Below are 18,938 nucleotides of genomic sequence, written 5' to 3' on the forward strand. Positions count from 1 at the left end.
AATGGGATGTCAGCTCTTTGGAAGCACAAGAAGTATGGCGAGGATCATAAGGAGACAGGCAGAAGATGCCAGTGCAGAAGTGGGTACACGGCATCCCGAACCAAAAAACAATACCCGTCCGAGGTCCAGTGTGACGGATGGACAGGGGAAGACAGCCTGGCAGTATTACGTGCACCTGCAGCACTCTAGGTGGCAGAATCACTGGGTGATGCAAGGCATGCTAGGAAATGTAGTCCCATGGGCAGCCTGGTCAGGTTCTGTGGGTGTCATCAGGGGGTGCTGCAGGGATCCATGATTCCTACTTTGTGGGGCTACATCCTAGCACCAGAAGAACTCCTGGGTCTAGGATAAAAGAAGCCACTCAACCTCATCTAGGTGAGTCGGGGAAAGAGGACAAAGCTCACTGAGGAGGAGTACAGAGAGAGAGAAGGAAAGAAGAGGGTAGAAGAGAAGAGAAGGATTTATTGTATTTAGTGGAGAAACCTTTACAATTAATCATTTTTTGCACCCGGGACTTGTGTTTGTGTTGTAGTGTCTGGGGTTTGGAGTGGTGCAATGCCCCCTACAGGTCACAATCTTTTTTTGTCATGTTTGTAGGCCCCACATTAGGGTTGGGCCAGAATGCCAAAAACAACTCCCCTTTCTCACTCCACCACCGATGTCCGTCATTTCCATTGTGACCAACAATTCATTACATCAGCATCTGTACTAACAACCCATTTGCACTACCAGTTCATTTTTTATGAACTTGCATTGGCAGATTTTTACAGTACTTATTCTGTGAGAAACATGTTGCATGTATATTTATGTTTATGTATTGTTTAATTTGATGCAGTGACATCTGTACTGAAATTTATAGCTTTTTGTTACGAATTCTTAGTTTATTGCTTTGTCCCGTCTTTGTCTTTGTGTTATGTTCTGTCATGTCTCTGTATATGTCTGCAAAACTGGGTCTAGTGGTTATTGTAATGTAAGGTACATCCATCCATCCATTATCCACTATATCCTAACACCGGGTCATGGGGGTCTGCTGGAGCCAATCCCAGTCAACACAGGGTGCAAGGCAGGAAGAAATCCCGGGCAGGACACACATACACACCAAGCACACATTAAGGACAATTTAGGATCGCCAATGCAGCTAACCTGCATGTCTTTGTACGTGGGAGGAAACCCACGCAGACACGGGGAGAACATGCAAACTCCACGCAGGGAGGATCCGGGAAGCGAACCCGGGTCTCCTAACTGCGAGGCAGCAGCACCACCTTGCTGCCCAATGTAAGGTACTGCAACAGGTAAATGAAATAGAAAAATAATTGTCACCTTTACAACTCACTATAGATGCACATTGCAGGTTTTTGGGCACCACAATTTTAAGCAGTCCTGGCATGGGAGGTTAACATCTCTGGTATGGCCTGGAGAGTTCAGAAGAGGCTGACCTTTCCAACATACTTAAAAAGTTCAGATTGCCATAAGAAGCAATGAACATTCTCCACAGGTCTGTTACTGAAAGTGTTTTGTCATTCTCCATCACAGCAATCTCCAAACCAAGAACAAGACGTAACTACAGAGAGCGGGACGCATTGTTTCAAAGTGACCATCCGACTGACCCATCACATCCCACACACAACTTTGTCGACTCTCATTCTGTCTATTACACAGGTCAGGTCAAGACAAGGACTCCTGGATTTCATAAAAGTACTTTTTGACACAGAGTGCCATCTATGAGCTCAACATATTAACCGACACAGCAGACAGATATCTAAATGTTTTTAATAGATTTAATAAACGTCTAAATGTATTTCTATGAAATTGGCTGTTTGTTAGCTCCTGAGAAATGGTGATTAGTGTTGACCTTATGCTTGAACCAATGTTTTGTTTGCATGAATTTCTCCAAATCCAGTTCCAGTAAGCACTGGTTCAGATCCTTGTTATTGCTGTGTTTGGGCCCTTGAACAAGACTGACAGTGTGCTCTGACCTCCAAAGGTCATGAGAAAAGTTAATTTCCCTTTAGGGATTAACAAAGTGTATCCTCCTCTTCATCATCATCATCATCATTTCTTTTCCGTGTAGAACATTTACCTTCAGGGTAATTAAACTTTAGTTGCTGCATTTTGCACCTCTTCAGTTATGAATTTTGAATTTGTAAGGATCTAGTTTAGGTGTTTTAAGATTTTTCCTATACCGTATAGCTTTCTGGTTGCTACCACAAATCATTTAAACAGTTCTATTTTATTTTCTGTTTAAAGCATACATTACAGTAGATTGTGTTTCTGATAATAAATATTATTACTCTTAACTTACATTCAAACCCACGCCCAAAACTCAGACAGATGGCCTCTGAAGGGCAGGGCATCAGCTCACACCATCTGACATCTTCACACCTTTGCCCTGAAGTGCTGGATGGGCAAGAGCAGGTAAAATCATCCCAGATTGAGTAGCAAACACCACCGTTCTGACATGGATTTGTCTGTAGAAACAAACAAAAAAAATATATCAATGTGATATATTAATGAACTGAAATATCAGGTTTAAGGGAATACATGACTGTGATATTCCGCCAACTGACTAGGAATCAGAGGAACACTTGATGACAGGGAGGCTGCTGGGTAATCTTTAGTTACTGCAAGGATAAACCTCCAAAATCAGTTTGTGAGACTCATGAGACTGCAAAGAGTGGTCAGTTGACCCTGTTGAGTGAAATGGTGCCATTCTTGTTAACATTTTTTATCATCATATTTCCTTTTGTCAGTTGGCCACTGCGTGTGCATCATGTCCACACTGCAATGTTTTTGTTTAAGAATGACGACATTAGTCTCCGCTTTCACCTTTGATCCACAAGACCCTCCCCAGAGATGTATACTTATGTAAAAGCAGCCTCAGTGTTATAATGTGGATGGGTGAAAACAGAGCTTTGAAAACTCAGACTCTAATTACACTCGGTTTGGTTCCTGCTTATTATGTGTGCCTTCCTTGGTAGGATGCTGCTTATTACAAGGTCTCGTTCCCTGACTGGTCACCCTTCATAGAAGAAAACCATACTTCAACATGGCAGGCATGGAAGAGTTTCTTTCCATGGTGTTCCATGTGTTGCTTATATTTGTGCATCTAAATTGCGTTTTGTACAGTTTGAATGCTGCATACATGCACATAATTTACCAGTCGTTAGAGCTTTTTTACCACTCCTTCCAGGACTTTTCCATCGATGCTTGTGTTCTCTGGGTAGGTGAATGTCTATGGCATATGCATTTTTGGTTATTATAATGTGGATAGAGACTCTTATGTAAATAATGTGAAAATGCAATTATGGATGGAGACTGTTTTCATTCAAAAATGAAAATATAATAGTGTGGACATAGCCTTAGATGAAATCATTATTCCTTATTTTGTCATTATTCTGACAATGTCATTTTATGTTTTGTTTGTTGCATGGTCTCTGCCATTTTGTTGCTGCACAGACATGTTCTTTTCAATTGCGATGCCCATTGCCAGTCATGCGATTAAAAGGTGGTACGTTGTGTGATTTAGTCCCACCTGAACAAGACTGTGGAGCACAGCTCATAGCATCAGTGTGTTGGATCTTTAACCTTTCTTCTTACCTTAGTGTAAGGTGACATGCGCTTGCATGAAGATGTCACTATTAGGATTCTTTGCTTTTTTACTCAGTACGATTCTCGTTTTGTGCTTTTCACGGTCTACTTCTGGTAGACTTCTGCTTGTTCTTTTTTTAATTTTTCTGACTTCCTTTTCTCCTTTTATTCCCTGGTTACTATCTCGAACTCAATCTCATAATCACAACAGTCTGGAAGTAACACTGGAATTGAATGACTGGATTTGCTCCTTGCCATGCAGTAGCTGAATGTGGAATCAGGATGTACACTCACCAGCCACTTTATTAGTTTCACCTTTCTAGTACCCGGTTGGATCCCCTTTTGCATTCTGAACTGCCAAAATGTTTCTTTCCATGGATTCAGCAAGGTGTTGGAAGAATTCCTCAGTGATTTTGGTCCTTATTGACATGACAGCATCATGCAGTTGCTGCAGATTTGTCGGCTGCTTATCCATGATGCGAATCTCCTGTTCCACCACGTCCAAAATGATAGATAGATAGGTAGATAGATAGATAGATAGACAGATACGTTATTAATCCCAAGGAGACATTCACATCACAAATGTGCTCTATTGGATTAAAATCTGGTGACTTTGGAGGTCATTTGAGTACGGTAAACTCATGGTCATGTTCAAGAAACCAGTTGGAGATGATTTCAGCTTTGTGACGTCTCGTGTTATTGTGTTGGAAGTAGCCATCAGAAAATGGGTACACTGCAGTCATAAAGGGATGGACATGGTCAGTAACAATACTCAGGTAGGCTGTGACATTTAAACGATGCTCCACACCATTACACCACCACCACCACCACCACCCTGAACCGTTGATACACGGCAGGATGGATCCATGCTTTTATGTTGTTGATGCCAAATTCTAACCCTACCATCAAATTATTGCAGCAAAAAGCAAGACTCATTAGACCAGGTAATGCCTTTCCAATCTTCTCTTGTCCAATTTGGTGAGCCTGTGCAAATTAGAGCCTCAGTTGCCTGACAGGAGTGGCACCCGGTGTGGTCTTCTACTGCTGCAGCCCATCTGCTTCAAGGTTTGTGTGTTCAGAGATGCTTTTCTGAATACCTTGGTTATAACTAGTGGTTATTTGAATTACTGTTGCCTTTCTATCAGCTCAGATGAGTCTGGCCATTCTCCTCTGACCTCTGGCATCAACAAGGCATTTGTCCCCAGAGAACTGCCACTCACTGAATATTTTCCCATTATTGGATCATTCTCTGTAAACTCTAGAGATGGCTGTGCATGAAAATCCCAGTAGATCAGCAGTTTCTGAAATACTTAGAACAGCACCAACCATGCCACGTTCAATGTCACTTAAAATCTTCTTTCATCCCCATTCCGATGATCATTTTGAACTTCAGCAGGTTGTCTTGACAAAGTCTACATGCTGAAATGCTTTGAGTTGATGCCATATAGTTAGTTGACTGATTAGGTATTTGCATTAACAAGCAGTTGAACAGGTGTACCTAAAAAAGTGGTCAGTGAGCGTACGTCGTTTGAAGTCTCATTGGCAGAAAACAAGACATATCATGGGTTCAGAGAGGCAGAAGGTGTGGGGAGAGGTCTGCTTCATACCAGAGGATGGAAAAGAAGGGAACCACCCTACCTGACAGACAGAACAAAGGAAAGTGAACCTGTGGGACAGCAGAATGTACAGTGCCTTTATAAAGTATTCACGCCATGGAATTTTTTTATATTTTTGTTGTCCAGTATTAAATCACAATGGATGTATTTTGGCATTTTTGAAACTGATCAACAGAAAATGTAATTGATTACGTAAGTATTCAGGGCACCACTAAATTACCACTAGGACAATCAACTAACTTTAGAAATCAAGTCAGTATGGCGGGCTAATCTACACAATGAAGACAAAAGAACACTCCCCGGTGAAACGCACAAGTCAGGGGATGGAGACAAGAAAACATCCAATTAAATCAATCATGAATGAATGGAACTGGTCTGGCACAGCTGTAAATCTACTTAGAGCAGGCTGTCCACAAAAACAGGGTGATCGAGCAGAAGAAGACAAGTCAGGGAGGTCACCAAGAGACTTATGGGGACTCAGAATGAGTTACAGGCTACAGTGGTGAGATTGGAGAGACCGTGCAAACAACAACTCTGCTCGGGTGCTTCAACTTTGTGGCAGAGCGGCAAAGAGAAACAATGTGTATGATATCTCAACTAGAATTTTCCAGAAGGCACATTGGAGTCTCAAAAGTCAGCTGTAAGAAGATTCTACGGTCTGATGAGGCCAAAAATTGAGCTTTTTGGCCATTAGACTAGATGCCATGTTCAAACACTGTACAATATCAATGCCCACCTTGAAGTCTGCAGGTGCTTCTCTGCAGCAGGCCCTGGAAGGCTGGTGAGGGTAGAGGGAAAAATGAACATACTGAAATTCTGGAGGATAAAACGATGTAGTCTGTAAGAAACGTGCCTTTGGAGAAGATATATGTTCCAGCAGGATAACATCCCCAAGTATAAAGTCAAAGTCACACAGGAATGGCTGAAATGCAACAATGTTAACATGTCGAAGTGGCCAAATCAGAGTCCAAATCTCAGTCTGATTGAGATTGTGTGGCTGGACATGATAAAGACTGTTCACTCCCAATCCCCATCACATCTGGCAGCGTCTTCCGTTTTAATAAGAAGAATGGGAGAAAAATGGCTGTGTGCAGAAATGCAAAGTGGACAGAGACCTGTTCACCCAAAACTTACGCCTGTGATGGCTGCCAAAAGTGCATCTACTGAATACTGACTTGAAGGGGCTGAATACTTATGGGATCAATCTTTGTTGTTTTATATTTGGGATTAATTTAGACTACTTTGCAGTGATCTGTCTTCATTTTGACATTAAAGAGTCTGTTTTTATTTGTCGGTGTCTAAACCCCCCCCAAAATAATTCACTGTGATTCAATGTTGTATAACAATGAAGTGAGAACACTTCCAAGGGTGAATACTTTGTATCAGTAATGAATATTATTTTTGTCACGTTTATTCTAAACATCTGTTGTCCCTTTAAACTCTATCTCATGTGTTCTGGTTTAATAAAGCCACTCCTTTACATATTTTGGAGTATTTATTCAGAGCTGAGACTCTGTGAAGCGCTTTGGGCATGGGAAAGGTGCTATATAAATAAATGTATTATTATTATATAATATAAACAAGAAAAATGGTTTAAATCAAGGAGAGGGACAGTTTAGGTTACTATATGATCAAAATTCTAAAAGAGGAAGAAATTTAAAAAGGAACTGCTAGAATATGAATTAAGAGAGTATATTATGTTCACATGGAGTAACGCATGCAGGAGGCTTTGAGGATACTCCAACATGCAAATAAAAGATGGTCGTTCATAATATATTCTATTTTACATGAAAATTTTGCAAAATTTAGTTTTTGGCCTTTCTAAATAAATACACGTAAATGTATACCATGCAGATGTTGTCGCCTGGACAGCCTTGGGTAACGTGCATGAGGGCCCTTTTTGTGTACGTGGGTATTGGAGCCTCAATGGTGTAGAACTCCAGGCGATTGCTGTTCATTCTCAAGTCCTGCACGCAGCCTTTAAAATATCCTCCATGTTGAGAAACGTGGATATCTTCTGGGAGTCCTCCCACGTACACAGTATCTCCTGCACAGATTTGAAAGTGTGAAATATGCAGGCTTTGCTGCTCCATCAGTTGAAAGAGCTCCATTTTGGTTTGGTCAATTTTCACATTCAGCAGATGGAAAATGCCATCATTGAGGAAGCTTCCTCCAACAAGGGTATCAAGTTGATTGACTTGAATTTTCACTTTGCCATTTTCCAACCAAATCTTCAGGTATTGGCAGGTTTGATTCTGTATAACCAATAGCAAACCTGATAGTTGACGTGTGCGGATGAACATAGAAATGGTAACATTCTCTCCAGGGCTGTCATCAATAGTGAACTGTGCAAATGACGGCAAGCTGTCACTTCCAAATCGGGCAACAGTGTATTCTGTGGATAGAAACACATTTCACAAAGTAACACTTTACATAGCAGAAGTGCATATAATATACTACATAAATATATACACACACAGTATATATATTATATACATAGAGGCGAAGGTCTTTTATACGGTTTGCATATTTATAACTGGAAATCTACAAAGGGAGCAAATGAATCACATATCTTAAAATGTTTTTTTATGCCTAAGCTTTCAATTCCTATCAGGAATCATCATTAGATGAAAATGATAAGACGTACAGGAACCCAAGGCAATATTTAGCAAATAAGGAGTGGAGGATAGGTGAATGTGGGAGGGTTGGTCATAAAGTCTTATTTATTATTCGCATGTTCTTCTTTTCAGCCAGCATATGCTGGGTTCATGTCCAGATGTCTGTTAATTTCATTTTCATTGCATTTCAGCCATTTCTCTGGCACTTTTAATATTAGCTTTGAATTTTACTTGCACTGAGTCCCATTTTAACGTGTGTACGTTTTGAACTTGCATGTGTGTAAATCAGAGACTGTGGGTCCTTTCTTCCGACTGCATTGTGATGTTCCTGTACATGTGTGGCAAGTGTTTTTGATGTTTGTCCCACATATACCACAGGACAGGCACTGCATGGTATACTGTAAACTGTGCTCCGTGTCTCAGCTCATGATTTATTGCTTTTAGCATCAAAAAGGATTTTGCACAGCGTGTTTGTAGGCCTGTGTGTTACTTTGATGTCTGCTCTGGACAGGGTATGTGCTCTAACTTCTGATACCTTGTGATGATATGGAAGTGGATGCCATTGGTCAGGTTGGAGTCAATTGTTTGTTGAAGTCTCTGGCATCTCCTATGTAAGTATTGTCTGGTGTTTGTCTTTGGGTAAAGATGGCACCTTTCATTCTTTTTAGTCTCTTTGCTATTACAATGGGTGTGAACTCTTCTGAACAGAGTCTTAACACAGCTCTGTTCATGCAATGATGGGTAATTGCTAGCAAAGTCTGCATAACATTTCTTACGATAAACAACTGTAATCAGGGTGGCATTGTTACCTCTTTCAATGGATATGTCCAGGAAATTGATGTGTCTATTTATTTCTTTTTCCATAGTTAACTGGATTGCAGGGAATATTGTGTTGATATGGTTATGAAAATCATTCAGCTGGTCATTGTTTAATCTGACAAATATGTTGTCAACAAAGCATATCTAAATCCTGGTAGGAATTGAAAGCTTAGGAATAAAAAACTATTTTAAGATACATGATTCATTTGCTCCCTTTGTGGATTTCCATCTATAAACACAGTACGCAAACTGTATCACAGACCTTCACCTCCTTTTGTACCACCTTCGGGCATGAAGCCTGTCAGTGTTTTAGACGACAGAAAAACTTCAGCTATCTGGGAAGCTCACAGCTACGAAAACACCCTCTAAACCCCTGTAAAGGACACATGATGCTTCAGCAGGGCTTGAATCACAGCGTTTGAGTGACTTTTATTTTGATACTTTTTTTTTTGGTGTCTTTGGTTTGCATAATTAATTGTGCAGTTTTGCCGGGAATAGGAAAGGAAAATGGCGACATAGGGGGTTAACAAACAAGCACCTCGCTGAAAAGTGAACAAGGTATTAATTTCTCTGTGTTATACGTAAAACAAAAGTTACGAATGTCTATGTTAAGTTATTTACATGCTTTTTATTTTGTACTTTGCCTTTATAGCTCTAACGGTGTGTTTATGAAAAAAGGTCACGGAAATGATAATAAAATTCATAAACCATCAGTCTGAGAGTTGACCATCATTCAGCCGGGGTCACTACAACCCCACTTCATCAACCAATAGATACATGGTTTATTTGCTCCCTTTGTGGATTTCATGCAACAAATATATGTGTGTGTGTATATATATATATATATATATATACTGTATATTCACAAGGGGGAGTTAAGCTAAAGCTAGAAAATGGGATTAATTAGAAAATGAGGAACGAACCTTAACAAAACTGATCATGATATTTCTCAATGTCGTCTCCACCCTTCTCAATGTACTTGCGCCACCTGCATGGAAGTGCCGGGATTCCAGCAGAATGAAAGGTTTTGTCTTGTCCTCTTGTATTGTCTTGTATTTCTAATAAATCCCATTTTCTTACTTTAGCTTGACCCCCCTCATATATACATATAATATATATATATATATATATATATATATATATATATATATATATATATATATATATATATAAATGCTGGCACTCATTATTGCTTTGACTTTAAGACTTCTTTCTACGACTCATTTTTGGTGTTTATTTGTTTATGTAAAAGAACTGATTTTTTTGGATCTGTCACTTTATGTTCAATCCTATCCAACTCCTTTTTGGCACTCCCGGTTACTCCCAATTGGGTGAGATGCCTTTATAAATAAGGTGTTAGCTAAACATGGGAGGCCTAAAGCAGCTGGCATCATTACTGAGGTATTTTTTTATTATGTAAAACTGCAGCCATAGAATCAAGAGACATGAGGAGGGAGAAGAGATCAGTAAGTGTATCATGCTGAAAACAAGTATAAAGCAACAGGTAAAATCCAGTCACACAGTCGCCTCAATAATTATGAATTTGAAGAAGTTTGGTATCACCAGGGTCCTCATGTTTAGACGGTGCGTATAAACAAAAATGTTACGTACGAACGCTTCCACGCTCAAATCGCGATGTATAAAACCTAAACTTGGCGTAAAGCCACGCATATTTCCACGGTAGCTCATACCCTGGCGTACGCAAGTTCTGCGCTCAGTTCTGCAGACTGGTGGCGCCCAGCGTCAAAGCAGTGCTACTGTTCTTGTGTGGTTTCCTTTTCTTTTTGAGATCCACATCCCTGACGCAGCTTTATAAATACACTGAAATTAACCGCATATTTTTTATCAATTTAATGCATCTGATTGTAGTTAATCTGTAACAATATAATGGTGCACAGAATGGTCAAAGTATTCTAAATACAATAGCTGCTTTAGCATTGTTACTCTCACTGCACCTTCTTCTTCCTCTTTCAGCTGCTCCTGTTATGAGTTGCCACAGCGGATCATCTTTTTCCATATTACTCTCACAGCACCACTCAGAGTATTTATATCACTGTATCTGAGTGGGGAATCACAGCTGTACAGCAGCTGATCAGAAAGAGAATTATCGGTACACAGCATCAAGCACACGCTGCCTCAGCCATGCTGTCTATTGAACTGCTCTCATATGGCAAACGCTTCAGAGCCTTTCCTTGCGGTTCAGAAACAGTTTCATCCCAAGAACTAAACAGTCAATTAGTCAATCAGTCAATCAAGTGCTCCTTGTAGAACTATCTGTACTTATAAGTACAATCACCTCACTGTAAACTTGCAATACAGTTATAATATTGCACAACCTGAGCCACTTTATAAAGCTCGTATTTACATATGATGACGATATCATTTTTAAGATGAAATGCAGCAAAATACAACTTTAACTTAATTTAAATGTACTGCATATTGCCCACTGACCATTGGGTGAACTCCACACAAAGTACCAGGACTTCCCACACTTGAACTAGGATCATGAGTTTCCCAATTACTGTCCTGACTAGAGACAGGTGAACTTTTTCGGAAGCGAACCAGGAGATACACGTAAAAATCAAAACAACACAAATAACAATAAAAATAGCAAATGCATACAGATGAAAGTACAAGAATCAAAGTCAAAAACCAAGAAAGATGCAAAGAAAAGAGTAGTGATTAGAGCTTTTCACGCACTGTATCCACAGATCTGAGAATGAAATGAGTCGACGTGTTGTCCAGACATGATGGTGAACTAAAGGGACAACCTCGCTGTCACACAGTTAGAAACGTGGGACGTGACCCTAACAATGGACCCAACATCATCAGCAATAACAACACCTCGAAGGGGCGTCAAAGACAGTAAAATTTATCACAAAAATTAAATCGTATCATGACAGTTACTTATTGGTGGTGACCCCTGTCAGTCACACAAGGTGCTGCTGTTTGCATTTATTTACAAATCGCTTTTGTAATTTTGTTTGGTGGAAATACATATTTTTACATTTGGATTACAGAGGGATGAAATGAGATGGTGAGGTAGTAGTGACTGACGCTGTAGATCCGTGACTTCAAGTTTAACTTCTGACCTTCTAGGCTGCAATGCACTGTTAAGGACAGGGCTTGTTGTAATGTCTTTGGAGCGGGAGTTTGTTTGAGTAAGCCCCTCAGCTTAGCACCACACCACTTAGAGGTGAGCGGGGTTCATTACACATTCATAGGCCAAACATGTTTCAGTTGAGCTTTAATGTCGCGTGCAAGCTGCATACTGGCTGTTTAGTCAGCAAGTTTTAAGTCCTATAAGCACTTTTTCTCATCCTGGTATTGACGTCAACAATCTGAATTATGATACCACATTAAGATAAAATCACATAATCAGCTGCAAGAGTTATGTATTTGAAATAAGTTGGCTGCGTCCGTTTCTCTTCCTCAGCATTAAAATCGAGTGGGCTTTTTTTCTTTAATTTTCAAGTTGCGTAAGTCTGTGCAGTTTATGTATAATAAAACCTTGCAGGTCTCTTGATCTCTTAAAGTGCTGCATTGAACTTGTGATCACTGACTGGGAGCGTACTCTTTGTCCCCACAGTCAGAATGCTATTATTAAAAATCTGCCCCTGGCAGCTTAGTCGCGTCAGTAATGTAGACAAAAAATGTAAGTGCTCTGTCTTATTTTTTATAAAAGTGGGAAGGCAGTGTGTATGATCTGCAATACTTACACACACAAAGGGAAAGACAGAACCAAAGAAAAAAAGACAACAGAATTTATACAAACCATTTCTTTTTTGCCTTGATATATAGAATACCAGTAATCCCAGTCAGTGTTTGTTTTGCAATTACTTAGCATATTTTCCTTAACTTTTCACTTAAACTGGCATATAAATCTTTAATCTGCCTCAAGAATGATTTAAGATATGAAGTGGTAGTGGAAGTGACGGTGAAGGTGGTAGGGAATGAGAACGGCGCCTGTATGCATGTGCTGCACGCCGCCCTGCTGGCGGCCGCCAAGAGTTGATTCTCAATTAAATAAAATAAAAATAAAAAGAGGAATAACCTTGGTGGTCAATCATCACCCCGAAAGCAGATATGTGTACCAAATTTCAGGTCAATATTTCAAATGGTTTGCAAGCTACAGATGATTTAAAATCCTGGACAGACAAACGGACAGCAGATGAACATTTTTGATGTTGGGGAAATTGACATGCATACAGCTGCAGAAACATAAAAAGCAAAGATACAGACTCACAGGACAAATAATAAAGTCAATTAATCAACTGACAAATACATAAATAAATACATAAATAAATAAATGTATATTGTGAAAAAATTTTAAAATGAACTTAAAGAGCGTATTATATAAGAAGATACTTTATTTTCGGTAGGCTTTGTGCTCAACAAAATAATTGACAATTCTTCCCTGTTCTTCTCAAATCCTTTTTTGCCCCATACTGCATATGTAAGTCCCCTATTGCCCGAACATATTATATTTTTTTGGCACAGAGCATTATTGCACAGGGTAATTTAAATATGAACCCTTAAGCGATTGTGTAATAAGTCTCATGGATGATGTGTTATCAACAGAAGAGATGAGTACGAGACTATTGCCAAGAGATTTTTTCAATCGTAGCATCGAGACACAGTTTTCGATGAAGTCAAACGAATTAACGCAAAAATTGTTGATTGGTTACACGGCAAATTGGTTAAATGCGTATCAATAGAATCTGCTGAAACAGTTGGTGGTGATTGTGCAGAAGATGAAAACATTAACTTACAATATCACGAAGAATATCTACAATCGTTAACACCGTCCAGTATTCCACTGACTGAATTACTGTTGCAAGAAGGATGTATCGTAATGTTATTGCATAATTTATGTATGAGTGATGGGCTATGCAATAGGACAACATTAGTTATATTCAAATTTGGTCGAACAATTCTGACATGTAAAATTTTAACAGGCAACAAGAAAGGTAATGCGGTACATCTTCATTAGACGCCAAAGGAGATCTTGTTAAACCATTTGTATTAAAATGTTTACAGTTTCCCATTAGAATGGCTTTTGCTATGACAGTTAACAAATCACAGGAACAAACATTCAAAAAAGTTGGTTTATTTATTAGAGAGAAAGAAATGTTATTCACTCACAAGGCTTTTTGGAAGTCCAAGTAAATTTTGCTTTATGCTTTGTTTTTGTTGACTTTTACAGTTTCCTGTTCAAATAAATCTAAAACTTTGGCTTGGTAAAATCTTTCTCTCACAAACCCATGCTGGTTGTTATTTAATAGGTTATTTTCATAAAGGTACTATTTTAATTTTTTCTTACTGTAGTTTTCATAATTTTTCATGGTTCAGAAGTGAAACTCATTGGTCTGTAATTACCAGGGTCCATTTTGTCTCCCTTCCTGAAAACTGGAGTCAATTGTACACCTTTCCAGTCCTCCGGTGATTCTCCTTTCTCAAGTAACTGCTCAGATACGTCTGATAAGGGTTTATAGATCATGTCTTTCATTACTTACAATACATTTGATAAGATCCCATCAGCTCTGGGATTTTTAATAGCCTTCGATGTAATGAGGACCTGAGGCATATCTGACTCTTCTGTTTTAAAATCTATGCATTTAGACCTTGTTTTTACTTCTGCGTGGGGTATTCCTTTTTTTTTTTCATTTACAAATACTTGGGTGAAATATTTGTTTCTCCTGCTTTGTCCCTGATGTTTCTTAAATGATCTTTTATTATCCTTTTTATTGGAGTAGCACTCAAAAAATGCTTGCTGTTTGCTTTGGCTTCACTAAGGTGTGTTTATTTTTAATTTTCTCTTTTGATCTTTCGAGTACTTTTTTGATCTCTTGGCGCAGTGTCTGTTATTCCTCTGAGTTAGAATTATTTGTGTGCTAATTTTCTTGCGCAGTGCTTTTACTTTCCCATACCATGCTTTCTAGATACTTCCTCATCCCCATGCAAATTTTGTATGTGGCTGCCAGTACCATGAGATATGTCATAAAACGAAGATATAACAATAAAAAAAGAGTTGATCTTAAATGTATCCACCGCTCTTTTAAAGTCACGTACACTTGTAACAGTTACTGCCATCATTCAGCTGGACTAACAGCTTTCATTTCCTTCAGATTGTGAAAGAGCAGTATCTGAACCAGAGTGTATGGTCTGCTGTTATCACTCTTCACATTTTGTCTGTCAAACAAGTTGCTCAAGTTATTTAAAATCTGCTAAGTATGCACAATCCACACAATTAATGCATTTCCTCTGCAGTTTCCTAATAACCATAGGTGCTACACACCTTTGACTTAAATCAATCATTTAAACATCGTAATAACAAATGCAAAGTTTAAATAGTCTGTAGAAGGTCATTTAGAATAGTGAAAAAGGACTGGGCCTCTGGCCTGTGTTCTATACAGTCCGCCAATTAAGTAAATACCTTGATTTGCTGTATAAGAGATTTAGAAAATCGTCCTCAAAGTCCACTTATCTTCATTAGGATCAGATAACCCGACACAAAGAAGCAGCCTGGTCTGGGAGTGACTTATCTCTACAAATGCTGACGGAAATGAAAAGCTGACAAAAAGAACACATCAAAGTGTACCTGCTGCGGGCTTGGGCAGCACTGGAGGAGCCAAGACCCATTTTATTTATTTATTAGCAGAATAATATTAATAATACTTTTTATTTATATAGCACCTTTCCCATGCTCAAGACGCTTTATATTGTCTGCAAGAATGACCTTTTAAATACAAAGCTAGCATTTCTTTCTTTCCTTGGCTGTTTCCAAAGTGCTCTGCCAGTCTCCCTGAGTGTGCCACCTGAACCAGGATAAATTAGTCTAAACCTGAGCACTTGTTTTGAACAAAAAGAGTTCATATGTAAGTTTTTGTTAAAAATTATTTTATGATGTTTGTGCTTATGTATGTGTAACTGAAAAAAAGGAATACTAAAATCAAAGTAGGAAAGTCTATCAGTTCTCAAAGTATAATGGTGATTTTGATCGTAACGTGATATCGCTGAAACTGCTCTTACTCTGTATTTAATATAAATTATTTTTATTTAAATAAATGATTTATTGGTTTTCATTTACCCTTAATGTAACTGTTTTTCAGACTGTTTGTGTGGGATCAGACCACCCCGTACTGGCTACCGGATGGAAAACATTCAAACAAGGAATGTCCAGGATGTGTCATGTCTCTGCCGCTACTGCTAGCCGCCTTCCTCAGTTGGCTTACACAGACAATATCCTGAAATGAGAGACCCACTCCGATGATTCTCTGAGCCACCTTCACCACACATGAAGATCCTTATACTTGACGGCCATACAGCTGGCATACCACACGGTCATGTTATGAGACAGGATGCTCTTGATGGTGGTGTGGTAGAAGCTCACCCAGGAGTTGTGGAGAAAGTTGGCCTTGTTTCAGTTTCCAAAGTAGGCAGAGTCTCTGCTGTCCCTTTTTCATCACTTGACTTCCCTGCACACATTCCACTACTTCACAATAAATTTGGAGGAGGAGATGGCTTGTCTTCTTAGTTCTTCTGAAATCTACGATGGTCTCTTTTGTTTTTGGTGGTGTTCAGGGCCAGGTTGTTATCCTTATACCACTCAGCCTGGTGTTCCTCCTCATTCCTTTAGGCCATATCCTACCCATCTGAAGTTAGTCCAACTATCATGGTGTCACCAGTGAATTTAACTAATAGACACATGAATGGAGGCGAGTCATGGGTAAACAGAGCAATGGGCTGAACAGGATGAGAGTAGAAGAAGTGTGGTTCCCTATCCAGATGTGCTGTAGTCTGTTCAGGAGGAGGTCCATGACCCAGGGGCAGACAGTCATATCTAGACCCATTTTGCCCAATTTATTAAACAGATAGGATCCTCATGCAGGTATCTGGCTCTTCAAGGTGTGTCAAAAGCATATGGAGCACAAACGAGACTGCGTCTCCTGTAGATTGCTTTGTGCGGTGCTCTGAACTTGTGAAAAGTGCTATCTGAAATGAATTGTATTGAACTTACTTGAGTATTGTGTGCTATCAGTGAACCTGCTCTGTATACTGTGTATTTAATATATGGTAATTGTGTGTATTTATATAAATTATGTGTTGTATTTAATTTACTCTCAATTGAGTACAGATGTACAGTAAATAAGTGCTCAGAACTTGTGAAAAGTGCTATCAGAAATAAATTGTATTGAATTTACTTGATTATAATATGTTATCATTGAACCTGCTCTGTATACTGTGTATTTAATATATGGTAATTGTGTGTATTTATATAAATTATTTGTTGTGTCTAATTTATTCTCAACAGAGTATGGTAGTACAGTAAATAAGTGCTCTGAACTTGTGAAAAGCGCTATCAGAAACTGAATTGGATTGAATTTACTTGATTATAGTATGTTATCATTGAAACTGCCATTTCACTGTGTATTTAATATAAATTGCATTAATTAATATAAATAATCTATTGCGCTTAATTTAAAGTATAGTTGTAACTAAGTGCTCTGAGCTTGTGAGAACTGCTGTCAAAAAGGGCCGTCAGTGGTAGCGCTGCTGCCTCACAGTAAAGTGACCAGGATTCGTGTCCTCGGTCCTCCCTGTGTGGAGTTTGCATGTTCTCCCCGTGTTAGCGTGGGTTTCCTCCTACAGTCCAAAGTCATGCAGATTAGGTGGATTGGTGATGCTAAGCTGGCTCTGATGTGTGTGTGTGTGTTCACCTTGCGATGAACTGGTGCCCGGCTCAGGTTTGTTCCTGCTTTGTGCCCTATGCTAGCTGGGATAGGCTCCAGCCCTACCCACAATACCCCCTTAGGTCTGGATTAAGCGAGTCAGACAATGACATGACAATGTAATGAACACAAATAGATGAAAAATAAATGTTTCTAATATAACATTTATAAACCAACTTAATCCCAGTTCAAGAATTATTCCTGGGTGCTCTCGCTCTCATGCACATCTTTTAGCCACAAATTCATACAGCCAACCTAACTGCCAAGTTTTTGGGATTTAAGGAGAAAACATAGAAACTCGACATAGACAGCAACTTGGCTCTGCATTTGAACCGAAGACAACGTATCAATGCAACAACGGCACTATCAAGCCATGATTATGTTTTATACAAAGCCGAGGCTGATTTATAGCAATGCCATTAATAACTCTGTAGGTCTTCGGGCTGCTGGTGTTGGCCAAACCTTCGCTGCCATTGTTGTCACCTTGTCAGACATGATCAAGTAATGGATCTGAAAGGCATAGTTGTATAGAATTGTACAGAGTGGACACATTTTGTTTTAATTTGTTAGCTGTTCATACATGAATAATAATTTAAAATTTGCTCATAATATCAAAATATATTGTATATCCTTCCTGTATGCACAGCTAATGTGACATCTTCTACTTTTTTTGCTTGGTTAACATTAAACTTTGCCTTATTTAACAAAAAAAGAAAGAAAGAAAAACCTGACTACAGGCCAGTTACAGTAAAAATTGTTAATGTGAGGAAGCAGTGAGGTGTCATGACATAAATTAATATGATAGTAAAAAATGTTGCACAACCACTGGTTATTTTTGGCCATAAAGCTCAAGAAAATAATATGTTGCTAAATGAAGTTTCTTTCATAGCTTTAAGCTCTTGAACCAGCTTTAAAGTAACTCTGTGTCACTAGTAATCACTACCATGATTATAAATAACTATTTATCAGTTTTCTAAACCTTGTTTTTCCAATTATAGGGGTATACAGACTGACAGCAATTGGTGAATGGCGGACATCAATCCACCATTGGACACACATCTACAAACTGACACATACCCCCATGTGCTGCGGAAATCTGGATTCTTTAATTTACAAACACACATTGGCAGAAAGGAGACGTAGTACCTGTAGAAGACCCCAATAAATGATGGGAGAAGGTACAACTCCAGACCTTCTAGGTGTTTTTGAAGTTCAGTTAGTGCCACCATCATAACCCTTTACACTTACTCACATCATTTGTTTGTGCAGTTCTTTCTTTTTTCAATTTGAAAGGACATTTCATTGAAAAGCCCTAAAGGTTTTGTCTTGTGCTTTAGAAATGAAGCATCCTCTGCACTGAGCTCACAATGCTCAGACTGTGTCTCATCGTATTTTCGCAGCATATAATCCCCTGTCTCTACAGCAGGGGTCCTCAGATGCTGTCCAGAATCAGGGCTGTGGTGGTCACAGGTTTCTTACTTAGAAGTCAATTATTGTTCCTGAAACAGTTGCTGCTCAAGAAACATGTTTGTGCTTCATTTTAGCTAAATTCACTTGTTAAGATT

The 18,938-nt window shown here is 39.0% G+C and overlaps 1 protein-coding gene across 8 annotated transcripts in view; it reads right to left on the reverse strand.

Annotated features, from left to right (window-relative positions):
• Positions 1-18,938, reverse strand: part of crb1 (crumbs cell polarity complex component 1) — a 226,235-nt gene that overhangs the window by 70,604 nt on the left and 136,693 nt on the right. For all 8 annotated transcript variants that reach the window (XM_039735479.1, XM_039735484.1, XM_039735482.1 and 5 more), the window contains exons 7-8: positions 7,052-7,599; positions 2,303-2,468 (exon numbers count right to left, since the gene is read on the reverse strand). In XM_039735479.1, coding sequence (XP_039591413.1) covers positions 2,303-2,468; positions 7,052-7,599 — 714 coding nt within the window. The remainder of the gene's footprint in view (positions 1-2,302; positions 2,469-7,051; positions 7,600-18,938) is intronic.

Source organism: Polypterus senegalus, chromosome 14 (assembly GCF_016835505.1).
Source record: "Polypterus senegalus isolate Bchr_013 chromosome 14, ASM1683550v1, whole genome shotgun sequence".
Lineage (NCBI taxonomy): Eukaryota > Metazoa > Chordata > Cladistia > Polypteriformes > Polypteridae > Polypterus > Polypterus senegalus.